We start from the raw sequence: 27,682 nt of genomic DNA, 5'->3' as shown, positions 1-27,682 counted from the left end.
ATCTTCGTTAACTCCCTGCTCCCTGTCAAGCATGCCGAAAGCAGGATTTACGTTTTAGCTGCTGGGTCTAGAGGATCTTAAACTTTAGACAATTTGTACGTTTAACTGTGGCAGGAAATACTGCATGCTTTGTAGACAGATACAAATTGTTCTTTTTTTATATTAAAAGAACACTGCATTATCTCATTCACTGTATTTTTTAATAGAAAGAATTTTAAAGAAAAGTAGCATGTTACGCAGATGAACTTCACTAATCTTTTCCTCACAAATGAGATATCACACTTAACAAGCCCACATCTTTCCCCTTTTTAAGGGAAAAACACACATGCATACACAATAAGCCCGTTCTTCTCCGGTGAGCGGCCTGAGTGAGGAGTAACTCATCCTGAGTGACTGGCTATTTATGATTTTACAAAGTAAAATGCTAAAATATGGGGAGTTCACACTAGGCCTCAAAGCAGCAGCAACAGACGAGACGTGACAAACACTCCCCCCTGAAGCTCACCTCCCTGCTGCATCCAGACCCACCTTCTCACCCATTTAAGCTGCTTTTCGTAAAACGTGGTGGCTCCTCAAAATTGGTGTTCAGGAAAGAATCCTTCAAGTGTACATTATCACACAGAGCATTAGAAAAGCTCATCATCACTGAAGTCTCTATGCCTTTCTAATTACTACTGTAATTTCTATTCCACTGTATTTCCCAAACACACCTGTCTTTGGTGAATTCATGCAAATACAAACATCAATGGTGAGGTTATGAAGTCAACTTGCTCAGAGCAAACCAAAATGAAACAACAAAATCGGAAGTCAGCAGTCATAAGGTTTCAGAACACTTTCCTCAAATACATAAGGGATTTTATAAATGATTTTCCACAGAACCTGCTTCTGTTTTAAGAGGGTGTTTTCTTTAGCAGGATCCATCAGTTGAGCATTACTATTGCCTCTGGGACAATATAAAACAGATGCACCAGAACATCACGGACTGACTTACAGGTGAAATGGCCTCACAGTGTGTTTCCTCCCTGGGTAACTGAGATAGGCTCTGTATTTCGTTCAAAAGCAAGGTTTCAACGTGTAGGATTTTTAACCTACAGAATGCCAGTAGAGAAGAGAAACATGCTAATCACCATCCAACTGGGATTTAATGTCCATTCTATAGATCCTACAACACAGAAACAGAGATGTAATCTTGAGGTCAATTTTCTTCCACAGGTCCCTATAGGTAGGTAGAACTTACCAGAAGCATTGCTGACGTTCCATTGGGTCTGGATAAGTGGATAGACATTTCAGGAAACATTCTGTCAATGCGGCTGATCACATCATCAACATATCTAAGTGGAAAAAAGAAACACAGATGTATGAACTGGAACCCTAGTCAAAGAAATGCAAATCTACAGTGTACTAAAGAATCTTCTTTTGAATTTTGTTTTTTCAATGGAATACATTTTTAAGACAGCAAATGGGATTTACAAGGCTTTTTATGAAAAGTACTACTCCTTCGTTCCTCCTATTGCCCTTCAGAGCCAACCATTTTTTAGTGATTTCTTCTGGTATTTACTTCTGTATGTCTGCAAGATGTGTTTTTAATGCCAGTTCTAGCCTTTTCATTTTAAAGCATGACCTAGTGACTTTCTTCTATAGATCAGCATTTAGCTCTGTCATCTTCCTGGCTACTGGGCTCCAACTACAGAGGCTCCTCTTTCTGTCCCTCTGGTCCAGAGATGGTAGCAGCTTCCTGCTGTTGCTCAGCTCTGGTCACTTTGCTGTCCCCTGTTTGGTTTCTCATCTCAATCACCTGAATAACCAATTCCCTGGATTAAATTCCTTCTGTTTTAATACGTGAAATCATTTGTTTTCCTGGCTGGATTCTTAACTAATTCAAGTTATATCATAATTTTTGCTTAAATTGGTACTTGATGTGTTACATTCTAATATCTCTGCATCTATTTCTTAAGAGCTGAGCCATACAGTGAGTGGCTCATGAGTACATTTATTTACTTATAAAGCTTTCTGTTTTACCTTCATTTTCACTTGATTAGTTTTCTACGTACCTATTACAATTTTATCCCTAAACTCTCTACCTGACTCTAAAACTTCTCTCACTATAGTCAAAAGTAGACAATCTTTCCGTTCCATTTTTTTCTTGGAAACATCCCTCTGAAAGTGAGCCCTCTCTGTTCTTCTGTCCTAAATGGAATCTACATTTCTTAAGGTTTAATAATCATTGAGATAACTGACATTAAGCACTCAGCATGCTGTCGGGCACATACTAAGGACTCCAAAATTATAAAGACTCTTATTGGTACATCATGGACCTATTCTGCAAAAATGCCCTCTCTTATGAGGATGAATTGCCTCCGTCCCTCGACGGTGGACACTTACTGTGAAGGCATCAACAGAGTTGGGTCTGGCTCAGATCCTTTGAGAATAAAATCACACCAGCATTTGTGCTCACCATCCAATCACCCTGGACACAAAGGGGATGTATAATACAAGAGCTGAGAGGCAAAACTATCTATTAAGGGGTTTGCATTGGGTTTCATATCCGTTGGATATGACAAATTGAATTACATGTCCATTAGATCAGGGACATATAAAAGCTCTGTTCTCTTGGGGGAAGAGGGAGATTAGCTCTCCACTCACAGCACGAAAAGATTTTAGTTTGAGACCTGGCGCTCAGGAGAGACGGTAGACAACATGATGCCATTTGTTAAAAAGTGAACATCAACGTATCAGCTATGCAAGTCAGAAAGTAATCTTACTGACTAACCTATTGAGTTTTCCTTAGAGAATGCTACGTACAGTTTTAAATTTAGAGTTGAAAAGGAAGGGGAAGAGCTGTAGCAGGCCCAGTGGTAAATAACAATGACGGAAGAAGATCAGAGCACAGGTGCACGAGAAGAGGTGGAGGGGCCTCGGAGGCTATTTGCTCCCGGGGAAAAGAGGGCTGAGGGGAGACTTTGATATTCTTCAAGCACGCAAGTGGCTTTACAAACTCAGTACCAAACAGCTATCTTCCATCTCTAGAAAGGACCAGAAGACAAGGATATGGCATGAAAAAAGCAACCAGCTCAGAAAGAACAAGAGGTATTTCTTAAAGGTAAGGCCCCATTCTGTTCATTTTTAAAATGGTTTAGAAAACAAGCTTTCCTGGATGGCTAAGGAACAGACTGACTAAGACACCACATCATCTCCCTCGCTCCCGATCTAGATTTACAGCTTCACAATATACAACCGTGGTTCTAAACTTGAATGCTACAAAAGAGGTGAAAAGATGAAGAAAGGAGGAAAGTAACACATTTTTCATCACTGTCTGATGTTTCTTGAAATGGTGAAAGACACACAGCAAACTTCATGTCAAAAGTGTACACCAGGTCACTGGAAACATTCTAGATCTATGCATGTGGTTGAAACCCAGTTACCCCAGACTCAGCAGGAAGCAAAAATCCGCTGTCCTGTGTGAATGGAGGTCATTGCTAAGTATATGCTAATGGGGGGAGGAGGGAGGCAATATCTTCTGAACCCGTCCTCAATCAATAGCCATCATAGCTCTGGACAGCGGAATGCAAATGAATATGCAGAACTTCAGTACAAAGGTAACATCATAATTTGCTTCCCTTGTACCTTTCACCTTGAAGCTTTTCAAAATACTCTCTGGAAAACTTGTCTCTTTAGTAGGCTAGGAAAATAGGAGAATGGGTAGGTTAAGGGATGATTCCAGAAACCAACCTGAGTGTGTAGATTTCTAGGATTCTATGCCAATTGCCCAACTTTGCTTGCTTTTAGTAAGGGTCAGAGTTCTAAATGGGCAGACAACAAATGTTCCTTGCCATTTCTGGATTCCTTTATCTATGAGCTCTTTACTTGTAAAGGAAAGCAGTGGCAGGAGAAAAAGAGTTCCTAAGAAAAATACCTGCCATCGACATAGGACAAGTGGGAGGTCTGGGGAGGTAGTTTTCGTTTCCTCCCCAACCTGTGATCTCAGATAAAGCTCAGCAAACTCAATCCAAAGATTTTATTAAGCAAAAATGAATTTCAAGGAGACTGTTTTTCATTCACATGCCTAACATAAAGGAGATGCAAATTTCCTTTTTACAGGTGACATTATGTATTTGCCAAAAAGAGAAAGAGAGAGGCAGTTGCGTCTCTAACTGAGGAAAACAATGTCTAAATCCTGGAAGCAAAAATCAAAACATTTCATTTTCAAATAGAGGCAAACTTCAAATGCAAATTCCCCACTAGTGACTTGACAGAAATAAGGAAAGCTCGGAAATTCAAAAGGCGGAGACGAAATGCGACTTTCTTTTCGCCGAGGGTGGGGTCGGTATGGGGGTGGTCGCCGCCGCGCCACCTCTTTGGCAGTACTTCCCAGGATGCTGCTTCAAGCCGGCGTGCCCCGCGGGCGTCTGCACAGAGCTCTGCAACATGTGGCGGCCCACTTTGCGTGCAGGGCTGAGGACAGGTAGGAACAGCGTGCTCTCCTCCCACACTTCCACCATATGCTACACTCTGCTCTGTGGCAGCATCAGATTACTTTAATTTTTACCTTTGGAACAGAGGCAAACAGGCAGTGACACAGCAGCAGTGACTGGTGTACACTTGCGCAGACGTGGTGCGGAAAGACATTAATTTAGTGCCAAATTGAGCAGTGAGTCACAATTTGCACATATCTGTCAACCTGTTAACAGGGTAATAACTTGGAAAGATTGCTGTTCCTATTTACATTACAGAGGCCTTTCGAAAACGGAGAGCTGCTTGGTTCTCCTCCTTGAAGAACTCAGCCAATGAGCTGGCTAGATGGTTCAAGAGCCAGGCTAGAAAAACCAACTTTCAGAAATCACAAGTTTCCATCAAGGTGTGATTCATCACTTCAATATTTTCAGGCAGAAAATTAACTTTTAAGCAATTAGAGAATTCTATCCCCCTGCCCTGCTCCCCATTTACAGTCAGACTCTCAATGGTTTCTGATGCAGTTTTCCCATTGCAATCCAAGTGATTCTTCTCAAGGTCTCTGTAAGCTTCCTCAGGACTAAGCTTTAGTCTAAACTACTTCAACATCTCTGCTGCATCCGAAACAATCAGGCCATTCTCAGATTTCCAATGTTGATTTCTGAAGCCCTACAAGCCTTGCTCTCCTCTTCTGATTCTCTTCAAGTAGCTTGGCCTGTTTCTTTAAATGTCCTTAATCAGAGAAGTAAACAACCGTGGGACCTCAGAGGTCCTCTCATCCAAGGTCCCTGCCAATCTAGGAATTTAACAGCATCTTCAAGAGAAGGTGTACATAAAAACCCTGGTAACATACATCACAAGGCAGCCTCTTGTACTGTTGGACTACCAGGCTGTTTCAAATCCACTTACCAGTATCTCCACCCAATTACCCCACTTCAGCCTTGGGGAATGACACACAAATATCTCCTCCAACACCTCCAAGGCCTTCTGCAAACACGTAAAAGACTATCGGGTTTTCCAATGTCTTTTATCAGCATTTTAAAATCTTTCTTGGGTCACAGATCCATTTGAGAATGTACTAAAAACTAAAATACATGTCTGTACAACATTTTACATACCATTTACTGCAGCTCGGAGGCCCTTTAAAGTCCATCCACAATTGGTTCTTGACCTTTTGGCTAAGATCAAGTGCAGTGTCTGTTCTGATCAGCTTAAAGTCCATTCACGAACCCTGAGTTCAGAATAACTGCTCTAGACCTGTTCTAGAAGTAAGGCATCTGGTTTTCTTCTTTGTTGCCTTCTGAACGGTAAATTGTATGTTTCAATAACGCTACTTTCATTTTAGAAATACATATATTTGTTACAGCCTAGAAGCGAACACGAGTGAAGTGGTACAGGGGGCACAATGCATCTAACGGTTCTAATCATCTTAAAATCACACTTCCACGCTGGAGCCCAAGGATCATGTTTGTTTGTTTGTTTGTTTGTTTGTTTGTTTGTAAACAACTGTCTCTCGCTGCTAATTAATCTTTCCAACAAAGTCAAGGACCCACTTCCAAAGCCTTCGAGCTCATTGATAGTGAGCCACCATTTCTGTCCCCTAAAGCCACATCACCCATGCTTTCTTTACAGAAACTCCTTGCTTGTGGAAAGAGCTGCCTGCTTTCTCTACCACTGCTTAAGGCACAGCTCGGTGGAGAACTCAAGTCTCGAGCCCGAAGAGGGCCCCGGAGGCCTACAGTCCAGCTGCTGCTCCTGCCCCAGCCTTGCCCGGCCGCCTCCTTCCACTCCCCGGGCAGGCTTGCCCCGCCCTGCACACTGTGCACATTCTGCCTTCTCTGCCTGGAGGGTTCTTCTCACAACTACTTCTACCCCCACGTCCCGGCAGTCCCGCTTACCCTTCAAGTCTTTGGGTTTCAGCTTAAATGACACTTCCTCAGGGAAGCCTTCCCTGACACTCCCCTCAGCCCCCATCAGTCAGCGCACCTCATCCTACCTCTTGTGGCACTTTTTATTTCTCTTTGTGTCTCCTGTCCCAGTTGTAATTAAGCAGTTTTTCGAGTGGTTATTTGCTTAATGTCTCTCTCTCCAAAAGGACTCTCTGCAGGATGACATGACTGCCTTCTTCAGCGCTGAATCCCAGCACCCTGCCATGGGCCTGGTAACCACGAGACACTCCTTAAATATTTGCTGAATGAGTAGACAGGACATTAAAAGTAAGCCATGGAGACCCAAGTTGGGCAGTTATGAAACAACTAAAACGCAAAGTTCTCTTCAGCAGATGAAGATTTGAGGTGCTGGAGAGTTCATTACATTAGCCATCAAAAGTCACGAACAAGAGCAGCCAGAGAGCTCGGCAGAGCAAACCTCAAAGACCACAGCAGAGATTCTTCAAAGCCTTCCAGCTTAATATGCAGCCACACGATGCCGGCATCTGTTTCAGGAAAGGCTCAGTGCCTCTTAGACGCAAGAGCCTTCTACAGACGTGCACTGCGTTATTGACATGCCAGTTTTAAAATGTTGCTTTTAATGAACTAATTAATTCTGCGAAAACATTAGTACAAAGACGTGCACTACCAAACTGGGATTACAATACCAAAATGATAGCAAAACAGAATGTGGAAGGCATTTCTAAAGATATCAGTTTTTCAAAACATTAATTTTCTACTCTACACACTAAAATACGTTGCAAACTATTTGTTATTAAAGCCTTAAAATAATTTGCTGGACAGATGGCTTAGTTCTCTAAAATCTGACCCCTCCTCAAAAGAAAAAAACCCCAACAAACCTGGACTCCAGCCAGTGATCCTGTGTTAGTGAGATGTTTAGCAGCTCAAACCAGATTTAAATAGCATTTACCCCACACAGTGTGTACCATACATGCTGTTCATTATCTCCATCCATACAAAACTGAAAGTTAGGAATGCATATATTAATAAACCACATTTTGGGGGAAAGGGTAATGCCCAGTAGATATCAAAAAGGGAATCATTTGGACGACTTGAAAATGATTGAAGATTTTCCTCCACACCTGTCCAGAATGATGAGACCAAGAGGACTTTGCCAGTGGGTGGAAACAGAAGGGGGTTTGTCTAATTACTTAATGAGAATGAGACTGCCTGAAACTACAACCATCAATCTCAATATGCTGAAGAAATAAGACTGGAAACTTGCGCCTAACTTGCTCACTTCTTCCACTTAGGTCAAGCTTCTCAGATTTATAAAATATCTACATCATGTCTGTGATTTGTGGTTATTCTATCAAGAAAATTAAAAGTATTTTCTAAACTGTACATCAAAAAGCACGACTAGATGTATGACAGACAGAAACAAGAGCACTGGCTTAGATTTCTACACCATTTCTCACCACACTCCCTTACTGTCCCTGCCCAGCTAGCTACCTACATACTGTGTTATTCTCTTCCAAGGAGAGACACTCAAAAACTTAAATCTCTTTACGGAAACTCAGCCTCAGCAGACAGGCCTGTCCGGATTAGGAACACTTGCTTCCTGGGAGGGAAACTGTGGCCAGGCCACGGAAGTGGAAGGGGAGCTTTCCCCTGTTCACTCCTTAGGAGCTTATAAATTTTGAACTATGTGAACATGTTACCTGAACAAATTTAGGAGAACCACCTGAGCAAGGACACAAAAGCCACTCTACATTTCCTAATGTTGAAATAAATGCACCAAGACCCATGACATACTGACATATATAAAGAAACCTGCCTGCCTGCCTTCTTGTTGAGTGTCAAACAGCCCAGTCAAGTTCACAGGCATGTACGAACTAGGACACATGGTAAATACCATCATAAAAACAGAATTCCTCCTACACATGATTTAGCATGAGTTAGAGAGGTAAAGAGTTTAGCTTGTCAACTATCCCTACTATATCTACTAATAAATATTTATAAGGTGCCTACAGTCCTCAGCAAAGAATTACTGTGTTCAGGGAATATTAAATACTAAGGATAGAAAACAGTTGAATTAGCTGGCCCACAGGAGGCTTTTCTGCGAGAAGCGGACAGCGGGAGGGATGGGTCTAGCCCATGCTTTCTGCTGAAGGAGAATCAGATCGAGCAGGAAAGGAGGCATTGTTTTACAGTTTTCAAAGCACTTTTGCATCTTTTATCTCATGTGATCGCTCACCAGCTTTGGGAAGTAAGAAGGGCAAGTGTCAAACTCCCGATTCATAAATCACAGAAGAAAGGCTAAGTGACTTGTCCAGGGTAACAGCATGGCCAAGTGGTGGGTGGAGCTGAGCCCGGAATGTCCGTCTGACCCCCGTCCCAGGGCCTTCCCCATCCCAGGGCTTTCTGGCATACCACAGTGCTTGTATTAGCTCCGCGAGGATTCCACAGGAAAAGCACATTTACTTTCTGTCATTCCCCAGATTATTTATAAAACAATTGAGACATTTTTTAGTAGTGTATTAACCAAAGTGAGATCAATTTATGATTTTCTCTCTTCCCAGTCATTCAGTAAATATCCATTCAGTGCCTAAGTGAGCCCAGGGACACAGGATGATCAAGGTGGACTCCACCCTCAGAGGTTTACACTTCATTCGCTTACAAGCCATTTCCCTTCAAGGCCACAGGCTTACCTCCAGAAAAACTGGAAAACTAAGTTAAATTTCCTTCCATTCCCTGTTGGGTTTTTGATTTTGCATCTCTCAATTAATGTGCAAATTTGGTAGGTAACAGGAAGGGGCAAAATAGTGAATACTTGTTTTGCATTTTATTTTCTATTAATAACTAAAAGGTAGATGTTTTTCTAAATTTCTGTCCTTCTTGCATTAAAAATTTATTCAGACATCTGTAGGTCCCAATTTTCCTTAAAATATTTAAACAATGTATTCAGCTGGGGAAAGAATTCCAATATCACTCAACATCTACCTCCTCTGCAAGTCTTTAGACGTTACAGACCAAAAAAACACTCAAACAAGAAAAACACCCACATCAAGCTTTCCAGCAACACCAACGAACAAGAGTCATTAATCCACCTCTGCCAGATCTGGTGAAACGACGCTTGGAACTCACATGCATGCGGATGAATGTGCGAAAAGTTCACACCCCAAGGGCTTCTGACTTTCAACCAGCCAACGCACACTGCAAAGTTACACCCCTCCCTGAAGTCCCACAGCTTCCCTTCCCAGCCCGGTCACAGTTGAGGACCGGTTCCTAAGTGCACACTGGCCCGTTCAGATGTGGCACTTCTTGGCAATGCTTTAATGTGGTGACCTGTTCCAGTAATTCAGAGTTTGCTGCACACGTGCACAAGATTTTGTTCATATTTGATGTTTTAATGTCCTGGGAACATATATGGTAGATTCCACAAAAAGAAATGCCAAAGAGAATGCTAACAATCATTGAACACATAACTTGTTCCACTCATAACAATACATTAAGCAAATGCATACCAATAGCCAGAAATGGTAAACACATTTCAGGAAACCATAAAATTTTTTTCCCTTTCTAGGACAAATATGTTATATATGACAGCACTTTCAAGTTTCATTTTCACTCATCAGACAATCACTCCTTGAGAGAGTCTGAGGCCTACCCACCTCTAGTCCCTGCAATGATTTTGCACATAATACGCACTCAATAAACATTCGGTGACCTGGACTGATTTAAGCAGACTGGATCAAGGCTGAATAAAGAACACAGAGTAAACAGAACCTTGTTTTGTAATTGTTTCTTTTACAAAAAGTAAAAAATTCTAAACCAGAAAATGTCATCCAACATCCAACAACACAGTGAGGCTGTTTCTTTCGCCTCCCCTTTCTAATGGCAGCTGGGTTACAAGGCAGACTTGAGATAATGACAAATGGAAAGTAATGAGAACAAAACCAGACATTCCTGGGTGGGGTCTCTGGCTTGGAGCTTCAGGGGGCTTTCGCACCTATGGTTCCCACCTGGAGTGCTCACTGCGTGACTCTTCACTCCTGATCTAATGCCCCACACATCTCTGCCGAACCAAACCTTCAGTAGAAAAGTCTTCTCCATGGCCCCAAGATGGCCCAGTGCTATCACTCACGGCATCCTTCATTTGTCCTTCAGAGTACAGATCACAATCCAGCCCACACATCTGGGTGACTGACTGTTGAACGCCCACCTTTCCCACCAGACTGAAAACTCCATGAAGGAAGGGCACAGTCCATCCTGCTCCCCGCCGCCAGCGCCTAGACACTGTCCGACACACAGCGGGCTCTCAATGGATACCTGATAAATGAATCTTCCTTGTGGATGCCTTGAAAGTGTCTGCAGCACAACAGAGCCTGAGGCTGGGGCTCAGGATCCCAGGGACCTGGATGCTCCCATTCTCACTCTGCCCTCAACTTGGACAGTTCCCTTAACCTCTCAAAGCTTCAGTTTCCTCATCTGCAAATTGACACTAAAAACGCTATCTTCTCCATATGGTCATTATGAGAATTAAATGAGAGAACACAGCACATAAAGCACTTAGCACAAAATAAGCAATTATTTGCAATATTAGCTGTTCCTTTTATGTGTACAAATATTGCCTTTTTCTGAAGAAAACGGTTAGGAACTTTTGCTTGTGTCTAGAGGAACACAAAGTCTCACTCAGTAAGTCAGTCACAGACTAAAAACTGCTTGAAGAACAAGCATTAAAGGCAGGGAATATTCCATTCTGGTTCCCTGCTCATTTTAACACATTACTGCATTTCAGTTAGTAGAGTTCTTTTCATTATTTTCGAATGAAGGCAGACAGGGAAGAGGGAAGACTGCTGCTGATCCTAAAATAGGACTTAGTATGGAGTGATTGGAGTGAATAGATCTGGCTTCTAGAATGGATCTATGCTGGACATCTTTCTGGTGTCCCTCCACATCCACCTTTCCACCCTCTTTCACCCTACACTGTGCGCCAGGAGGCTGACTTACACAGAGATTACATCAACGAGCCTTTTTATCCTCTGGCCTTCCATTTGGGTTCAGTCAAGGGTAGGCACTAGCCAGAGAATCAGAGGGCGGGAGAAGCATGAGGTCATGGAAGGTGGCTGTGACAACTCAATAACGACAAAACACCAAGAACTCTAATCCTATAGCCATGAAGCTTTGGTTCATCCCCCTACCAGCTGAGGGATGAGCAGAAGACAGTAACAGGGACATGGACTGGGGGACAGCAGAAGCCGGCTATGACTCCTAACTTCAGCTTTGTTACGAGCTGCAGGGGGTCAGTAACGGCTATGTTTTCATCCCCTACGTTTTACATCCCCCTGCCCCTACTAGCTTACAGAAAGAGCACTGGGTGGGAGTATGACCCACGAGATACTGCCTCGCACCCCCACCAAGACCGGACCCTCTCCTCCACAGTGTTCTCTGCCCCAATGGGCTGAGCCATGTGGACCCCGTCAATGCGTTCCTTTGCCCTTTGGTTTCTGGGTGGGTTTGGTTGAAGGAGGCACTGACAGGAGATGTAGAAGGTGGCAAGAGAGTGAGGTCTGGTATTTATTCTGCCAGCAAAGTCACCAGGAACTGGCTACACCCCTCATTAGAGCTCCGACAGGATCCTTCTCCTCACAGCTCTCTCTCTCTTCTATTCTGGGTCCCAGTGACCATGACCACACACTCCCCTTGCCCTCAGGGGAAGGACCAGCAGGGGCCCTGCACTACTCCCTGTGGTGTCCCCACACCAGCCTGCATTTCTGGAAACAGTCCCTTTAGTAAAGCCTCCTCAAACCAGAAACAGTCCTCTTCCTGGAGTCGCCTCCCAGAATGGCATGAGGTTCATCAAATGAAACCACTCCCGCAATTCCCCTGCTCGAATAACAAATATGGCAAATTGAAAAATACTTAAATTAATTGAGGGTAATAGTGATATGAGTATTCTAAATTGGTAATGAAATAAAACTTTACATACACTCTGCTCACTTAGCTCAACATCGTTCATTTAACAAACATTTCCTGGAGTGTTTTAACTGTGGATACGGCTAGTTTTGACATTCATGGCACTCAGACAGAATAATGGAATCATAATGAAAGGATCTGCCTCACTGAGGAATAGTTACCCCAGTCTATCTGCTATTTCTCTTACTGCCTCTTTCTTCTTAAAGGGACTCAGCATCTCTGAGCTGCAGGCACAAAGCATTCCTTCTCGGACCACTGCCAATGCTAGTCTGCTCTTCTCTCTCACTAAGTTCACTGTCAAATTCACATTGGCTCCAGACTAACAATTTCCAAAGTGTGACACGCATATTCACAAAGTGGTGCGTGAGGTGATGTTAGGTGATATATGGATGAACATTTTTAATTTAAATATATATGTATATTTAATAGCTAGCAAGTAAAACCTGATTTCACACATATCACTTTTTAGAATGAGGCTAAGTTTTAAAAATGACTTTATTTAAAGAAAAAAACTATGTAAATAACAGAACAGCTTACCAAAGGTTATGGCAAAAGTCCTATAGGTGGTTTGTCAATGACTGAGTTTAGAAACCCCCTAAGAATTAGGCAGGTAATTAAACAGCTTGGTTTCAAAAAGGTTTTTCTTGCTTTTATAAATTGCGTTTTTTTTCCATTCTAAATAAATATGCACTCTCATACCTTTAAAAAAAGACCAAACCAAAGGTTTTCATGCATACATCTGGAGATACTGAAGAGCGGAGAAATGGCTAAGCATCCTATGAGGGGCCAGGTTGTTTAGGTCAGCAATACCCTGAACAAGGGCTGCGGATGATCAATCACCTTGGGAGCTGACTGCAGGGAATGTGCATCTGAGAACATGCAATTTCAGCGTGGGAGGAGGGCCTCCTGAATAGAAAATAAAATAGCTTTCACACAGGCAGCAGCATGCAAGGCCACTGCCCCCAAAATTCCCTTTGCCACCTTCAAAGGAGTTAAAAATTGTCCCAGAACGAATTTCTCCCAGTGGAGCCAAATCTAGGATTCTACCAGAGACAGGGAGATGATGCTTTGCTTGCCCTGAACAAACTCTCAGAGGGTGCCCTCTACAGGTTGACAGCAGCCTCACCAAACCATAAAGAACATTTATCATATCTCCCTAAGCTGAGAAATCCTGTGGCAGTTTGTCAAATCCTTGCACAAACTCTTGTATTTTGTAAGTCAGAGGAGAAATAAAGTTAATCAATTTGACCCTCTGCTCACCCATGCCACCACTGCCCCTCTGAGTCCTACCTCCTCGTTCCGCCCCCATGGCATCCGATCCCAAGGAAACTTTCCTCTGCCCACAGGAAGGGGAAAACTTCAGGAGAACAAAGCCCATCACTGACAAACAGGGATGGTCCTAAGAATGATTCAAAAAAGAGAAAGAGATAAAAGCTTGGAAGGGTGACTCTATCCAGAAGACACAACAATCCTAAATGTGTCTGTTCCTAAAAACAGTCAGTAACAGGCTTCTCTCAGTAGTTAATAGAAAAAACAGACAGAAAATTAGTAAGAATATGGGACATTTGAATGATACTCTCAACTAACTTGACCTAAATGACATATATATTCTACCTTCCAAAACAGTAGACTACATATATTTTTCAAGTGCAAATGGAACATTCACCAAGGCAAACCAAAAGCTTGATCTTAAAACAAGTCTCAAAATTATGCAGAATGTGTTCTCTTGACCACAGGTGAAGTTAAAAATCCATAACAAAAATATATCAAGGAAATCCCCAAGATATTTAGAAATTAAACAACATATTTCTAAATAACTCATGAGACAAAGAAGAAATCACACGGAAAATTAGAAAATATCTTAAACTAAATTATAAGAAAAATATATCAAAATTTGTGGGATGCAGTTAAAGCCATTCTTGGAGGGAAATTTATGGTTTAAAAAAGCTTATATATACATTAAAAAAAAATTAAAAGATCAAAGATCTAAGCTTCCATTTTAAGAAGTCAGAAAAAGAAAAGCAAATTAAACCCAAAGTAAGCAGAAGGAAAGAAATAATGCTTGCAAATAAATGAAACAGAAAACTGATTAAAAAATAGAGAAAAATCACTGAAATCAAGAGCAGATAATTTGAAAGAAAATAAATAAAATTGAGAAATCTCTAGCTAAACTGATCAAGGGGGAAAAAAAGAGAAGACACAATTTACCAATATCAGGAATGAATGAGAAGATACCATGAAAGTCTAGAGGCATTAAAATAATAAGAGAATATTATGAACAACTTTATGCCAATAAATTAAACAACTTAGATGAAATGGACAGTCCTTGAAAGGTATAAATTAGAAAACTGATATAAGAAGAAATAGAAATCGAAGCAGCCCCTATATCTACTTTTTAAGAATTGAATTTGTTATCAAAAACCTTCCCATAAAGAAAACTCCAGGCCCACATGGATTCATTGGTTAATTCTATCAAAAATTTAGGGAAGCAATAATACCAATCTAACGGAAACTCTTTCACAAAACAGAGGAAGTGGGAAGACTTCTCAGCTCATTTAATGGGGCCAGCATTACCCTGACTGAAACTAGACAAAGGCATTACCAATAAGATGTTCCTTATAAATAAAGACACAAAATTCCTTAATAGAATATTAGCAAATAGAATCCAGCAACACATAAAAAAGATAATATGTTATGATCAAGTGTATTCTAGAAAGGCAAAGTAGGATTAACATTAAAAAATCAACCCATGTTGTGGTATACACATACAACAGAAAGTTACTCAGCATAAAATGGGTGCATTTTATGTAAATTATACCTCAATAAGGTGGATTTTTAAAAAATGTTTAGAATATGCTTTGAATCCTCTGCACTAATCTCAAATATTAACGGGACAAGAGTCAAATTAAGAGGTTTTCAGTAAGTCTTGGGGAGACAAGGCAAGAGACTGGATCCCTTTGGGACTTCAGGCGACGAGCACTCGGTTTGCTTTGTTCTGTGGGCTGCACCAGTGTGGGGAAGACCACGAGTCCCACTGAGCTCTCAACCAGGTGAGGGGCAGCAGTGGTGTGTAACATGTGCCTGTGGAATCCCAGGCGCGAAAGGCTCAGGCACAAAGCTGGTTTCATGATCATTTCTGTCCTCTCATTGAAGCCTGGGACCGGTCTTCACACCTTTCGTGAAAAGGCACGTGAATCTGTGCACAGACAGTCTGAGAGGAGATGCCGGCCCGACACGCCGAGCAGGCCCGCAGCAGGAGAACTGGAGCAGGGCGGCCTCGTACAGTGAAGCCCTTTTGGCTTCCACATCTGCCCATCTGGACTATTAGGAGTCTCACATGCATTTGTTTTTTTGGATTTTTTTTATAGATAAATTTTTTTTTTAAAGATTGGTCCTGAGCTAACATCTACTGCCAACCTTTTTTTTCTTCTTCTCCCCAAAGCCCCCCATTACATAGCTGTATATTTTAGTTGTAGGTCCTCCTAGTTCTGCTATGTGGGACACCCCCTCAGCACGGTTTGATGAGCAGTGCCATGTCCGCGCCCAGGATTTGAACCAGTGAAACCCTGGGCCACCAAAGCGGAGCATGCGAACTTAACCGCTCAGCCACGGGGCCGGCCCCTGACATCTGAATACAGAAAACACTTTGGATACATTTAGACCTGTACATTACTACCAAAACAAGATATTTCCCTTAAAATAATTTTTGGATAGAGATACTTTCTTTTCATGTTGAAAGGGAACAATGAATAAATCAGGAAGGTTTTCAGATCACGAGACTGGGAGTCCCACGGGGTGCGTTCAAGTCCCAGCTCTACTAAGTGGCAAACCACCGGGCTTCAACCCTCATCTTGAAACGAGGATGATAACTGTATCTTTCAGAGGGTGGTTTTGAAGACTAAATGAGATAATGCATGTAAATGACTTAGCACATTTCCTAGTATCACACACACACAGAGGACTAACAGCTTACGATAATGATAATGAGTCAGTACATTAAACTCTCTCCCATAATCCAGTAACTCGGTCCTTTTGCCACTGTTTTCTCCATCACCTCACCTGAATCCAAAGCACGCGGGGCAGTGTGTGTGGCTGAGAACATCCTGGACTGGGTGTGGAAAGATCTGGGCTCCGTCCTGGTTCTCCTACTCACTCATAGGCCCACAGTGGGCAGTCAGCTGGCTCTTCAGGCTTCGGTTCGTCGTCTTTGGATTAGATGCTCTCTAAGGGGCCTTCCAGCTCTAGTCAATTCAGTATACAGTTCCTAAGAGCTTACTACCTGCACAAAGAAGCAGTTACACAGTTCTAAAGACTATCCATCTTTGAATGGTACATACGGCAATTATTCTCAAAATTCAATCTATCAAACACCTCATTCCTTAACCTTTGTGAATAACTGGAATCTACTGTACTTTTAGCATAACTATTCCAAGTACAGTTCTGGCATAAAACACATTGCCTTTGTCACTGTCTATGGGGGCTACTAGAAATTTCTGAAGAAACCAATAACTAGAAAAGACTACCACAATCAAGTCTTAGAAATAAAGATGAGTGTCTTAACAAGAACCCTAGGAAACAGCAATTCAGTAATCAAGGAAATTTACAGGAAGGGCTCTACCCGCTAGACATCGCACATGAATATGGCTGAGTAGGCTGTCCTGACGTGGCGGAGTAAGATGTTCAGAGGGCATGTGTAATTAAACGGCACAAAACTACTAAGTCTTTCACTTGAAGATCTCAGAATAAAATAGTTATCTCAGATAAAAACATTTATTTAAATGTTAATAGCTTTAGAGATAGAAGCCAAGAGTACTTAAATTCTTAAATTTCAGATATCTACTCCTGTAAACAGAAGATTTGCTACAAGGAACAGATGTAGCTGTAACTCAGATTCAATTGTGTCATATCAATCATTGCATTTAATGCTCCAAATATCACCATACCCACCTACCCATGAAGGTGGTAACTCGAGCTCTGATCGGTCAAGTGGTATGTGTGTGTGCCTATGTGCATGTGCATGGGCATACACACATTCAATATTTCAAAAGTTCAAGTGTTCAAGAGTTAGAGACACAGCTCATAACAAGGAAACAATGTCAGTTTCTCCTGCTCAGATCCCACAGTTGTCCTAGACAAGGACTGCCGTGAATCATCCCGTGAATGAGTCAACAACACAATGGTGTTAAATTGCTTGGAACTGTGTTAATAGGGAGGATTACATGTAAAAGGAGAGAGAATCATTCCATTTTGTTAAAAACAGGTGCAGAACCAACGTGAATAATAACAAAGGGCTGACAAATTGGAAGGTATGCATAGAGGATGGACATAACCAGTAGTCTTTTTGGAAACAAGGTGTACAAGGACATAACAACAAGGGGAGAGAGTCTGTCTTTAACAGAGATGAGATAACACCGTTACTCCTAAAACACGCAAATGGAAGTTGCTGAGTGAAGATGGATCAATTATTCTTGGTCATTGAGAATAGTAAGAGAGAGTTCCAGCAGGGAACACTGAGGTTAAATATTAGGCAAAACTTTACAACTGGAAGGATTGCTAGCAGAGTAGAGAGGCTGCCAGGAGTGGAAAGGAAATGACCACCTGTAGAGACATTCAGGGTTAAAACTGGATACCTGCCTAATTATGAATGGAATTATTCCTGCCATAGTTCAGGAGTATGGGAGAAAGGAGCCATTAGAGAGGTCTGTTCTCAACTAAATGAGAATGAAAACAAGGAGGTTAAACTGCTTTTCAGCATTTTTAACCCTCTAGTATAAGTGAGGGTTTGTCCACTGGGCAAACTCCTTGACATTTAAATCCATCTCATGCCTGTTAAAATGGCCTGCATATGCTGCAGCGGGCAAGAAATCAACACAATGGCGACTTGTTTCAGAGAAAGGAAAGGCAAGCTGTCTGGGTGGCTCAGGATAATACACATCACAACCACAGAACAGTATTTCTTCCCTGCCCGAAATGCTCTCTGACATTTTTCAGCCTTAATTCAAAGGCTTCTTTCTTTGTAGAGTTCAAAACAGTAGAATATTATTTGCTGTTAAACAATGTGAAGCATTTAAGCTTAATTAGCATGACTCAGAAACTTTTCATCATTTCCATGAAGGTGCTAAGGGCCTGCTGACAGCTCTGGGAAACAGGACTTTTTCCAGATTGCCACTGTAAATAATGATTGACCATTGGCCCCTGCATTCCAGGGCCTAATGAAGGCAGCAGGGTACACAACAGAACTTTTGCCTTCATTAACTGGCTAAGGGATCTCGTGCTGGGGAAACTCTGCTTTCTACAATCCCTTCACAGCTAAAACAGCAGAGCCCATTCGCATTCACCGGGACCGTAACCCTCTAAGGCTAAAAGGCCTTCTGCCCGCTCTGAAAGACGACATGTAGAGGGCCACTTCTGGCACTCTTCTCTCCACAAGGAGGAAGGCACTTTAGCGAATCAATCCATGTTTGGAAATACATTCCAAGAGTTGACAGATTTAAGGATTATAATAATAGCCCCCAAAGGAATCGTCTAATTCTGGAGCTGGAAGGCAACTCAGGGGATATCTAGTCCAAATCCTTACTCTATGGAGAGTGAAACTAGGGCACCAGGAGAGGCTGGCTGACTTGTTTAAGGCCTTCTAGCTGGTTGTAGGTGAAGGTGGGATCAGAACTCCAACCTTCTGAATCTGCCCTGCTCCTAGACATAGACTCCTAAAATGTGGCTACTAATAAACACCACGAACAAATAAACTCTTCCAAAAGATACATTTAAGAGCCACTTAGGGTCACATGTAGAAAAGTTTTCATTGTATTTTTCCATTGCATTTTCTACAATATTCTTATTGAATCTTGCTTTTCCAACAATAAATTCTGGTCATAGTTTAAATGTAACTGAAATTATACCACAAGGTTTTGAGAAACCTTCTCAATCTATTTTCAAGCACAGACTCTGGAGAGATAATGAGCTTATGTTTAAATGTATGCTTGGAAGTACTCAGATCAATCCGGGCCGGGTGCTATCCTATGCTCAATTAATAGCTTCTTTGGTATTTTCTGAAAAACTTTTGGAATAAAATAATAACCCAGTTAAACGCATTTTTGTAAATATTCTCAGCATTCTTTCCTTCAGCGAAGAGGAAAAGCTGGATGAAGTACACAGTGAGATGGCTTCATTTTATGTGGGTTTCAAGTAACCAGCTAGTAATTCTCATTCTTCAGATATGGATGACATCTCAGCACTGATTCAAACACACCTGATTCATCTATTTTGGTTTTCGAGAAAGTTTCCAATCCAAAAATAAAACTTTAGAAACCCAAACATGTATTTCTAAAACCTGTGCCACAATGACCAGTAAAATATTGAAGCATTATGTTCAACTAAAGCATTTTCAAGCCATACATCACTTTCTGTTTGGGTCCTACCCAACAGTTTCAAAGCTCATTTTTACAGTGTTCAGGGATAATAGCAACTGTATCATTCACAGGAGCCATGTCCACTCAATCTGCACAGAAGGGAAATGGAATTTTTCCAAATAGATTAAGTTTTAGTGTAGAGAACAAAGACCCCCTGAGGTTAGTATTTCCGAAACAAAGTGGCCAGAAATTAAGTTTAGATAATTTCAAGGGATATTTTTCAAGTGTGACTGGCTCAAAATAGGAGGCCCACCATCTTAAACATGAAATTTTTTATAGCCCCCGGAAGCAGCAAGCAAAAAAAGACGGGAACAATCAAGATTCCTACATCATGGCAAAAGTGTTTCTGACATCAAGAGCCGTGCAGTGTGAGACAGTACCTATGGCCTCATTCGTCCACCACTCCTCGAGAATGTGCTCCTTCTCATTAGCAAAGCTTTCAGATACCTCACAGCTACCTCTTCGGATGCCTCATCTTAATTTTGTCCAGTTTTATGGATATCTTTTCAAAACAAAGATATATTTATTCTTAACATGAAAACAATGTATTTTATTAATGTTATGAGCGTCAACCCAAGCCCTTGTGCTTTATATTTATAGTTTTTTTTTGTTTCTTCTCCTATTATATAAGAACTGGATCTGAGCTGTTGTTAGTGTGTGTGCTGCAAGTTTCCAAACGCGTTACCCTGACAACCTGAAGCAAATGGGCTCTGGAAGAGGGTCTTTGATGGTCTGGGAAACCGACAACAGCAATGTCAGGCCTGCTCTCATACTTCTTGGTTCTTGCCTGTGTCCAGTTTGTTATGGCAGTCAAAAAACAAACAGTGAATAAGTGAGTGTGCCCTTCTATGGTGCTGACTACCCACCTTTGTAAGTACCCCTGGTCTGATCGTCAGGTATTGGAGAAGGCAGCATAGATGCTGGAAGAGTTAAACACATGGGCTCTGGTGACCCTGGGCATGTAATTATTATAGTTGCACCTGGCTGTTAGGTTGATAGGACTAAGTAAGGTGTTCAGTGCTCAGAACAGCGCCTGACACCGAGTAATCACTTAATAACTAATAGCCCCCAGTGGTGGTGGTGGGATGATGATTGGGAAGCTGCATCCAGGCTCATCTGTGCCTTCGTTGATGAAAATTTCATGCACTGATGCAAATCACTCTGGGCACATATCAGGTCCACAAACAGAAAACCGTGGGAGTTTTTAATGACATAAGAACAAGAGAAGGGATGGGGAGATCCTGGTATCGTGATATTGGTACCTAACCCCCGCCCCAAACTCTCATACTTAAACCTTGAATCAAGGACGTTCAGTTCTTATAAGACGGTGGTCTGTTTTAGAAAGTGGAAAGCATAATGTTTAAGCACAAGGGATCAAACTGGTCTACTTTGATGGAGTCCTTTCCGATACAAGGACATATTAACTATATTTCAAGCTTTCCCGTGGCACTATGCTAATGCATGTTCAGTGTTACATCTAAAATCTCACAACCCTTCCAGCAATTCCATACTCAGTTCTTATTTTAAACTCACTGTATTTACATGCCTACTCATTTCTCAATAAATGTTTTTTAAAAGTCAAAGTATATAAACTTACACACATCATGTATGCATTATGAGTTTTATTTATCTGGATCTATATCATTTGTAGGTATTTTCACTTAAATAAAAAAGGTTTGGGAAGGTGAAAAAGTTCCGATCCCTTAATCTTTTCTTTTGAAAATAAATTATTCATGAAGCTCTCTCCCTCATTCCCAAATGGTTAGGTTTAAACAATTGCTTAAAGTGCTGTTTTTAACTGAAGAACACATTATTCATAAAACCTACAGCCCAGGAAACACTTACTTGCTAACTGGTCATTTTCATCTGATCAATGACTTCACAGCGCTGAAACATACCACAGTGGAATGTGCTTCCAGCAAGAGGCCAGTGGCATTAAGTGCCTGCCTCTCATAAACAAAGCAAGTTGGTTAATGGTCATTTTATGGTCCACATACTACCCTGTAAATCTATTACAGTGTGGCTTAGTCACTGAGATGATTTGGGGGTACTAAGCACAGTGGGAACCTTCCTATAACAGGTTAATGGATCAATTTATTTATTTCAAATTTGTTCTTTTCAAGTTGAAAAACCACTAAAGACTTTCCAAGCACTCAGCTCAATAACCATGAGGCGAGGTAGTCATGCTGCATCTGTTGATCTTGGCCCTTCTCTGTCATTTACGGCTCCTGGGTCAGTGCCGCTGGCTCACTGGCGGCTGGCTCAGCAGCAGGGCCAAGCAAGATGCAGAGCCTGGCTTTGTCTCCCAGGAGCCCACACGTCGATGAAAGTCTCGGGCTACCTTGTGTTCAAAGATCTCACTGGGTTTCACTTTTTCTTAAATACAAACCCAAAGTTAAGAAACTGATCAAATAACAGAAAATAAAGGAATCCATTTGAACGATAAAGCCTAGGCCACTCCCATTTGTCAATAAGTATTACCTCAAATTTCTCATAAAAATATGAATAAAAATACGTCACTAATTTTATACCTCATCCCTGTCCCCCAAACCGGGAATTCTCTTTTTGAATTCATACCTTTCAAACATTAAAGTTCCAGTGCAGAGTAACCAAGCGTCAGCAAGACAGCAGGCGATGATCAGAGATTCAGATGTCTTTAATGCTTTTTGGTAACCACAGGTATTGAGAGAGGACATCCACTTTGCGAGAGGGACCTGACACCTGAGATTAAGAGTGTATTCCTGCTAATGATCCCAAACTCAAGAATTCAAAGACCAGGCAAGAGGATTTTTAGTTTTGCTGAATTTAAGGTCACGTGCAATATGGCTAAAAACACAATATTGTCCCTAACATAAGGAAGAACAAGTTTAAAATTTCTTTATTTAATTCTTTTTGATCTTCTAGTATCACTTCTAATGACATGGTTGAAAGCAAGAACTCTGGAGTCTTTCTGTCAGTTGTCACAGTGCTGCTGGGCAACACGACACTGTAGATAAAAACCTGTACCCTGGACACTGACTGCCCAACTTCAAATTCTCGCTCTGATACTAACTAGCCATGAGACCTTGGCCAAGTCATTTAACTTCTCTGTGCCTCAGTTTCCTCATCTGTAAAAGAAACATAATAATACCAACCTCACAGGGATTTTGTAAGGATTAAATGGCTTAATAAATGCAAAGTGCTTAGAAAAGAGTCTGGCACCTGGAGTACTATCTGGATGCCCACTAGAACTCTGACCTCCAGCACTCTGCACCAGCTGGGTGGCGTGTTTCACTTTCCCGCATCTCAGTGTCTTCACGTGTAATACATGAACAGTAATACTGTCGTCACAGTGTGGCTAAGTAATAGTGTCTGTAACGTGCCTGGCACAGGCTCTGGGACATCATCTGTGCTCGACAGGCAGTAGCCAACATCTTTATTACATCAATAACGGAATACTTCCTCACATTGTTCTCAACTCTGTGCAAGAATCTTTGTGACTGAATAAACAATACGCCGTAAGCTTATTCAAAATATAAACCCTGGGCCATTCCAATTTGTGGGTGTTAATTCAAAATTTTCAGAAATGTCTGGTGCTATTTTCAGAACTGTACTTTACCAAGAAATCTCTCTCAATTGTATCCCCCATGACACCACCACTGTGAATCAACAAAAAATGCTCAAGGGCTACTTGCAAATGGATAATTGTAAAAGCAAACTGAAGTGCATAATTTTTTTTAAGGTATTACTGCTGCTTTCATTATCAGGTTGCATTTATAGCAGAGACTCCAACTCAGAGAACATTTGTGTCTCATGACTCTCATACTCGGGGGTTAGAACTAGTCTTAAGCTAACAGATATCTATGCTTACAAGAATCCTAATACTCGGAGCTGAAAGGGACTCAACCACCTTGTTTTACTGATGGAAGGAAACCTAGTGGCATTAAGTGATAGCCAAGGGTGAAAAATTATTAAGGGGCAGAAATGGGGCAAAAATCTTTCTTTGCTTCTGGCTCCATCTTCCTTCCCACTATATTACAGGGCTCCCTAATGGAAACACTCTATTCTCGAATCTAGAGTTTACACTGTCTTAGATAACAGTTACTATTCTGTCTAACCACAGGGTACATGTGTACACACACACACACACACACACACACACACACTGTGCAATGAGGGAACGCCATAACAGAAAGACGAAGAACAAAACATCAGTCCTCTCTGCTGGGACCAGGTAAGCCTAGATTTTTAATTTTTGATGATATTTAATTCAGTGTATATTTCATTACTATTTTAATATCATAAGTGGAATTTTCTTCTTCCATGTTGTAGTTTAAGTACCTTTATAACATTAGAGAAAAAGGTTTTTCTTTTACTTATTTTTCAGGGTAATATAACCACAGTAAAAAGGGCTAGAGTCTTTGGGAAAAGTCTCACAATTCCCAGAGTGGCCAGGGAGGGACAGGCCTGCTGTGCCCGTGAGTCATCATCTACTGTTCCCGGGCCATCACTATTCTAGCCCAGAGGGGACCTGGGAGTGAGAACGATGGCCCCGACAAACAACCAGAGAATTGAGAGCAATTTCTGTTCAGGTGGCGATGCGCATCATGCACAGAGCTCAAAGGGGGCAAGATGGCAGCGTGTGAGGGGTGGCTACTTTGAGGTGGTCAGGCAGGCCTCTGAGGCAGCATTTAATTTGACAGAGCCAGCATAATTTTTGGAATGTCTCTAAATCTCCTCCTGAAGTTAGACAAAGCAACTAGAATAGTGAGAGAGAGATGAAATCTTCAGTAAAACTTTATTTAAAAAATTCCCTACTAACCACAGAGTACCAGTGGGCAGGACTGCCCAGGGTCACCAGCTGTGAGGCTGCGTGTTTGGAGGAGAAAAGGGACAACTGATTGCCCTAGGGCCACAAAACCCTTAAGCCACCAGAAAATACCCTCCTCCAAAAAGAGGGGCCCTACCAAGATGGGAGCCTTGAAAAGTGGGTCTGGGAACACCTGGCAAACTGGATGCATCCTCTCAGGGTCGCAGTGCAAATGATCATGCACACCTGCACCGAGGGGTAGCAGGGGGCTGCAGGAGGGTCAGGCCCTGCCGCCTGAGCCACAGAACCGTCCAGCAAACACTCCACCCAGAAAGGCAGTCCTCTTCCTCAGGGCACGTGCTCGGAGCAGGATCAACCGGAGCAAGGTAGGAAGTCCCAAAAGGCAGGACACCAGCCGTCCAGAGCAAGAGCAGAGTTGCAAACACAGCATCTAAAGGCCAGGCACCCAGCCCCCTCGGAGGCCTGGGTGGCATGGAGCTCTGAGTGGCAGACCAGTGTCCAGGTCCTTCATGAGCTGGGAAGGCCACCCTGGCCACTGCACACCCTCCTTGAACCTACCCTCCACAGAACAGGGAAGTCCATCCCACACACGGGACACAACATAAACGTCATCCCGCCCCACTCAATACCACAAGGGAAAAGAAGGTGAAATTGAACAGACTAACAGTCCACACCATTAAAAAGTCCACAAGCAGGGGGCTGGCCCCATGGACGAGTGGTTAAGTTTGCGCACTCCGCTGCAGGCTGCCCAGTGTTTCGTTGGTTCGAATCCTGGGCGCGGACATGGCACTGCTCATCAAACCACGCTGAGGCAGCGTCCCACATGCCACAACTAGAAGAACCCACAACGAAGAATATACAACTATGTACTGGGGGGTTTGGGGAGAAAAAGGGAAAAATAAAATCTTTAAAAAAAAAAAAGTCCGCAAGCAGATAAAAACTGTAACCATTATTTCAAACTGAGCTAAAAGAAATTAAGAAAACAACTAACTGATGATTTGAAAAGACAGCACAAATCAGAAAAAGTAGTTCTTAGAAGTGAGATAGCTGGACAACAAGAGAGTATGAAATGAGAACTAACAAAACTAAATAAACTATGGGGAAAATATTCTAGAAACAAAGACCAAATTAAAAGAAACATAAGAGCAGAGACACCACAGAAAGCAAAGCAAGAGAAATGGTGGAGAGCAGGAGGCAAGTGAAGAGCACAAAAATCAAATTGTGTAGTTTACTTGGATCCTGATAAAAACAAACCCACTGCAAAAGGATACTTTCAGGACAGCTGGGGAAACGGAATATGGACTGAGCATTAGATGATAAAAGGGAATTATTGTTAACTTTGTTAAGTGTGATAACGACATTGTGATTGTAAAAGCAAATGTCCTTATTTTGTAGAAACAAGAATTCAGGAGTAAAATGACATGATGTCAGAGATTTGCTTTAAAATATTACAGCAGCAACAACAACGATACAAAAAAACAGTAAAACACAAAGAAAAAAGGATAAAGAACACAGTTCAAATGGTGGTGATTTGGGATTTAGGGAACCGGTCCATGGGAGTTCATTCTTTTATTCTCTTCTTTTTTTACTTTTAGTCTCTTCTGTTTGAAACTTTAATGGTAAAAAGTGGGTGGGGGGAGGCGCCTGCTATACAGATGGGGAGAGCACAGCAAGCAGAGGGAACAGACAGTGCTGAGGCACCGGTGGGAACAAGCCTGGAGAGTTCCAGGAACCAGCAAAGAACCTGTAGCCAGAACAGGGGAGGTGAAGGGGGAAGCGGTGAAGAGGTGAGGCTCTGGAACCAGGCTGGGGTCAGACGATGCAGGCCTTCTAGACCAGCAGGAGGAGTTTCGAACTGATTCTGAAGGTGATGGGAAGCCACTGGAGGGTGTAATCATTAGGGACAGATGAGATTTCTGTTGTGAAAAGGCTGCCCGGCTGCTGCGTGTGGAGGGAAGAAGGGAAGCAGGAAGGCAGGGAGAGGTCTGCAGGACTCCAGGCGCGAGACGAGGCAGCTTAGACGGGGCCGTATTAGTGGTGAGAGAGGATCTGAGATGCACTTTAGAGACACTGCTGATGGACCAGATTAGGAGGAGGGAGAAAAGGAGGTGAAGAAAAAAGACATTTACTCTCGGATTTTGGTCTTGTCATAATTATCTGTCTGATCGGAACCTTTTCCCAGACATGAGAAGAAAACTTTACAGTTCTCTGGTTATCTCTAAAAGGTGCTCTATGTACGAGGGCCTCTATCTCTAAATGGAAATTTCAAAAGCAGTGTCAGATGTAAATCACCGCTAGAAAACTGATTTACATGTGCCCTGGCTCAGGCCACTCTCTACACGCGGACAATAAGCCACGAACACGCAGACTGCGCAGGCAACTGACAGAAGAGTTTACTGCAAGGCCAGCCACACTCTCACGTAAAAAAGATCCTACATTGGCAATTGCTGTCTTCCTCCCGACCCTCTTAGTTCTAGAATAGATATCTTCTAATTGGATTTGTTCCATCATCAACCTAAAGGTTTCAGATATGAGAGCTTTGAACCAAAGAATATTTATTTCAGACACTTTTGGAGGAATAAATACTAAAATGATCTGTCCCTTCTCCCTACACGGGAAAGAGATTAAATTTCATATTCCAATTTCCAACCAGACCAAGTCCTCAATACAAAATAGTATCTTTAGATTTACCAAAAAATGATAGCTTTAGCAGGTAGATTTTGCTCAGTTATTCTTACATCAAACGCTGCTTTTCAGAGGTGTTGTACTGTACATAGAGAAAGGGAGAGTCAAGGAGAGAACACCTTTGTAGTTGAGGGACAAGGCAGTGAAATACCCTCAAGGCAGCAAAAAACAAATGTTACCTCCAGCAATAAATTCCTCAGAAGCCAGATCCCCGTCCTGTGGGCACCAAGGTCAGAGGCGCCGTGCTCGTCACCTCTATGGTGAGTCCTCCCCGGCACCCAGCACTGGGCCCTGCAGACCTCGGGGCTTAGTGAACTCCGCTGAGCGAATGAATGAATGCATGAATGAATGAGTGCTGTCTTTGACTGCAGTTTTCCTTCTTCTCCCCTGAACTCCCCAAGTCCCTGGGCTGAAGGAAGAGGGTCTCAAACAGGGGTAATGCTCCACTGGGAACAAGGTCA

The 27,682-nt window shown here is 42.2% G+C and overlaps 1 protein-coding gene and 1 non-coding gene across 2 annotated transcripts in view; one reads left to right on the top strand and one right to left on the bottom strand.

Moving 5' to 3' along the window:
- Positions 1-27,682, bottom strand: part of MED27 (mediator complex subunit 27) — a 200,567-nt gene that overhangs the window by 62,737 nt on the left and 110,148 nt on the right. Inside the window, exon 4 of the mRNA XM_014863409.3 lies at positions 1,238-1,331. Coding sequence (XP_014718895.1) covers positions 1,238-1,331 — 94 coding nt within the window. The remainder of the gene's footprint in view (positions 1-1,237; positions 1,332-27,682) is intronic.
- LOC123289633 (U2 spliceosomal RNA) lies at positions 5,608-5,805 on the top strand. Its single transcript, XR_006533697.1, has one exon. It is a non-coding gene; the product is annotated as a U2 spliceosomal RNA (small nuclear RNA).

Source organism: Equus asinus, chromosome 10, assembly GCF_041296235.1.
Source record: "Equus asinus isolate D_3611 breed Donkey chromosome 10, EquAss-T2T_v2, whole genome shotgun sequence".
Lineage (NCBI taxonomy): Eukaryota > Metazoa > Chordata > Mammalia > Perissodactyla > Equidae > Equus > Equus asinus.
Note: the sequence above shows the minus strand (reverse complement) of the source record. Positions and strands in the feature narration are given on the sequence as shown.